This window comes from Dipodomys spectabilis, unplaced genomic scaffold (genome assembly GCF_019054845.1).
Source record: "Dipodomys spectabilis isolate Male_0828 unplaced genomic scaffold, ASM1905484v1 ptg000116l, whole genome shotgun sequence".
In the NCBI taxonomy this organism is placed as follows: Eukaryota; Metazoa; Chordata; class Mammalia; order Rodentia; family Heteromyidae; genus Dipodomys; species Dipodomys spectabilis.
Window position 1 is genome coordinate 144,343 of NW_024870793.1, and position 3,514 is coordinate 147,856.

A 3,514-nucleotide genomic window follows, 5' to 3' on the forward strand; every position below is an offset into this window, starting at 1 on the left:
CAAAAATGGGAGTGTTCCACGGAGATGTGGTGGGTTCAATGTGGCCTGCAGCAAGCTGTTCCTGTACTGTAGCTGTAGTACCTGTACCTGTAGTAGCCGTAGCCAGTTTTTCAGAGGACAAAGGCCATTGATCAACCCATACAGGCTCAGTCCTTTTCCAGGATATTTTGTCTGCATGGAGTACAGGCATGTCAACCGCCCTAGGATAAATTTTTATAGCCCATACGGAAAGGAATGATTTTTACCTCCACCTGAATGGGTTCTTTAGGGCCTTGAGAATGTTTTCCTAAGCCTTGTCCAGGGCGGAAGCCCTGGTTAAGAATCTGTTGAGTAACCAATTCATTTGGACTATACATTATAAGCTTCATTTGGGATAAAATATCACGTCCCCACAAGTTAACCGGGAGGGTCTCAACCACGTACAGCTGGACTGTGCCCTTATTTTTTGCTCCACTTTCCCAGGTTAAAATTTTGGAGCTCTGTAATGGGTTAGAGGTTTGTCCAATGCCTTTAAGGTGAGTCATGGAAGGGGTAAGGGGCCAGGATGGGGACCAGTCTCTTTTAGAAATAATTGTAGCATCAGCACCCATATCCATAAGGCCTTCAAATTTTTCCCCATCCAATTTTAGCTTGAAGAGAGGCCGGTCCTGAGTAATCTCCTGGACCCAGTAAGCATCCGAAGACCTAAAGCCTCTGGATCCTCTCTTTTGTGTAAGGCTAGGGTTTGTCTTATCAAGGGGAAGCAATATTAATTGAGCAATTCTTTGTCCAGGAAAAACTTTTGACTGGCCCCTGAGAAGCAGTAGCCAGTAACTTAATCTCTCCCTCATAGTCCTTGTCAATAACCCCAGGGGAAATACTAAGGCCCTGAAAAACAGCACTACCACACCCCAGAATGAGACCAAAGGTGTTTGGGGGCGGTGGGCCAAACACTCCTGTGGAAAGAATCTGATTTCCTAACTCGGGGGTCAATATTGTGTGGGAGGAGGCACAGAGGTCCAATCCTGCACTTCCTGTGGTTGCCCATATGAGGGCGCTGATGGTGCGTGAGGGGTCACTTGGGGGACGAACCTGACAGCTCCAGGGTTCTGTCCTGTTTTGATTTTGCGGCCCTGGGGCAGACCCCGGACAAAGTTTCCCTGTTTGGGTGGTAGGGGATTGCCCTGGATATTGGTTTTGGAGCGACATTCAGAGGCCCAATGTATGACCCGTTTGCACGTTGGGCATAAAGACAGAGGGGGTGGTTTTTCAGCCTTGGGGGTCGTACAGTCCTTTGAAAAATGGCCAGGCTGTTTACAATTAAAGCAGGTTTTAGGTTTTTGGCTCTGAGTAAAATCCTTAAGGGCAGCGCCTATGGCCAGGCCGATGTTGCGTGAGGCAGGGTCAACATTAGAGCAAAGTCTGATAAAGTCAGTAATGGTTTTGCCACGGCGGTGGGGACGTAAAGCCGTTTGGCAAGCAGAATTGGCATTTTCAAAAGCAAGATGTTTAATAAGCTCATTATCAGTTTCTTCCTTTCCCATAAGGCACTCGGCAGCCTCTGTAAGGTGTCCAATGAACTCGCTGTAAGATTCATGGGGTCCCTGTAGAACTTTGGCCAAGGAGGTAACAGCGGACCCTTGAGAAGGGAGGTTTTACCAGGCCCTAAGGGCAGCATGTTGAATCTGAACAAGCAATCCTGGGGGAAATTTAGCCTGTTTTTCATTAGTATCAAATGGCTTATTGCCCATCAATTTTTCTATGGTCCAGGACTTAGAGTGACAACCAGCAGATGTGTTACAGCGAGCTATATCCTGGCACCTTTCACCATAATCAGCCTTCCATAAAAGAAAATCTCCTCGTGTTAAAGTAGCTTTGGTTAGCATGGCCCAGTCATTTACTGTAAGCCAGTCCTCGCTCAATGATTCCAAAAGAGAAATGGTAAAAGGAGCGGTAGGGCTGTACAAGGAAACAGCATTTTTTAATTCTTTAATATGTCTAAATTTAAGGTGATGGTATTTTTGAGCTCTAATAACCAGATGCTCTCCTCCTTTCTCTTCCCCATTTGAGTCATCACACTTGGGCCCTCCCTCCCGCTCTTCCTCTCTGTCATCTGCCTCAGTCTCTTGATCATCAGATTCTCCTTTTAGATTTTCCGAAATGGCTCTAATTTGAGACAGAGTGACTGGAAAAGCATGAAGGATCTTTTTCTTTTTTGTCATTAATTTTTGTAAATTTGTGTTCCTAATTTCTAGGTCCAGTTTATATAGTTGTAATAGTTTGGCCTTTTCTTTCTTGGCCTGAAGTAGGGCCCTTAAGGACTGGGCTTCCCGGGAAAGCTTAACTGTGGCTTGTCTGGTGACCTCCTCAAGATCTGTTGAAGAGGCCAAGGCAGGGGCACAGAAGGGAGGGGCTGTTTTATAGGGAGAAGTTTGCATGCCCAAGGGGTTTAGAGGGGGCCAGTCTGAGGCGTGGTATCTAGCAGCCTTCTCTTCTAAAGTGGCCTAGTCCTTCGGGGGAAGGACAGCATCATTGGGCCTTTGGGATCTGAGGTTAGAAAGAACCGTGTATATAGCTTTTGGTTTTTGTAATTGTGAGTCACTGTTAGCGTCAGGCATTGGTTTGGAAACCGAGGGACAATGAGACGTGACTGAGGGGGGATAGGAGAAGGGTTTTGGGGCAAGGGAGGCCTGACTCCCTGTAAATTTAATTTTTAAAAATTCTTCACCTTCCTTAACCACTCTAGACACATCTTTGTGTTGGTAGCAAACTTGGAGGATCTCATTTATGAGGTTCTAATATGAAAAAGCCTGAACACGAATCTTTTTGGGGCCAAAAGTTTCATAATAATCCTTATGACAGTCTCCAACATGACCCTACCTTTGTCTATATTGCCTTCCTGAGGAAACCAAGGGAAAATATCCTCCATCAGCATAAAAAATTGAGTTGAATCTTTTTTCTTAACCCGTGTTCCTCGTGCCTTGAGTAAGGCTTTTAGGCCTTGAACAAAAAGTTCATGCTTACTAAGTGTTTGTCCCATGATTGCATCACCTCCCTTACCTTACAGATCTGTATCACAGTCGGGCGTTTCTGCAGTGATCAGGATGCAGATCTTCCCTCACGGGCTGGGTGGCCATCCAAGAAGAAGAGAGAGGCTGGTCAATCGGACGACGTTCAGACCAGGATCCACGTTTCGAGCCCCATGTTGGGCACCACCTGCCCTGGCCCGCTGGGTCGGTCAACAAGGGCTCAAAGAGGAACTGACCTGAATGAGAGACAAACCAGACACGAGAAAGGAGACCAAGACAGGGTTCTGATCAAGGTCTCAAACTTTATTTTTTACACAGCAGTATATATACCACGCTGAACAGGGTAATTAGCATCAGCAGGTCAATAGGGTTGCTAGGCACCAAAACTGCAAAGTATATTTTGCAAAAGGTCATAGGTGGAGAATCTTCAGAAGGCGCCAAGCAATGTTGTCAAACAGGACATTGGTAAGTTGTAAGGCTTAACGGCTCTTATGGAAAGTGGTTGC

General features: G+C 46.2%; 1 protein-coding gene across 1 annotated transcript; it reads right to left on the reverse strand.

Moving 5' to 3' along the window:
- Positions 1–200: 200 nt before the first annotated feature.
- Positions 201–830, reverse strand: LOC122115085 (endogenous retrovirus group K member 7 Pro protein-like). The gene has a single exon (XM_042688401.1). The coding sequence runs from the start codon at positions 828–830 to the stop codon at positions 201–203; it is 630 nt and encodes a 209-aa protein (XP_042544335.1).
- Positions 831–3,514: the final 2,684 nt, after the last annotated feature.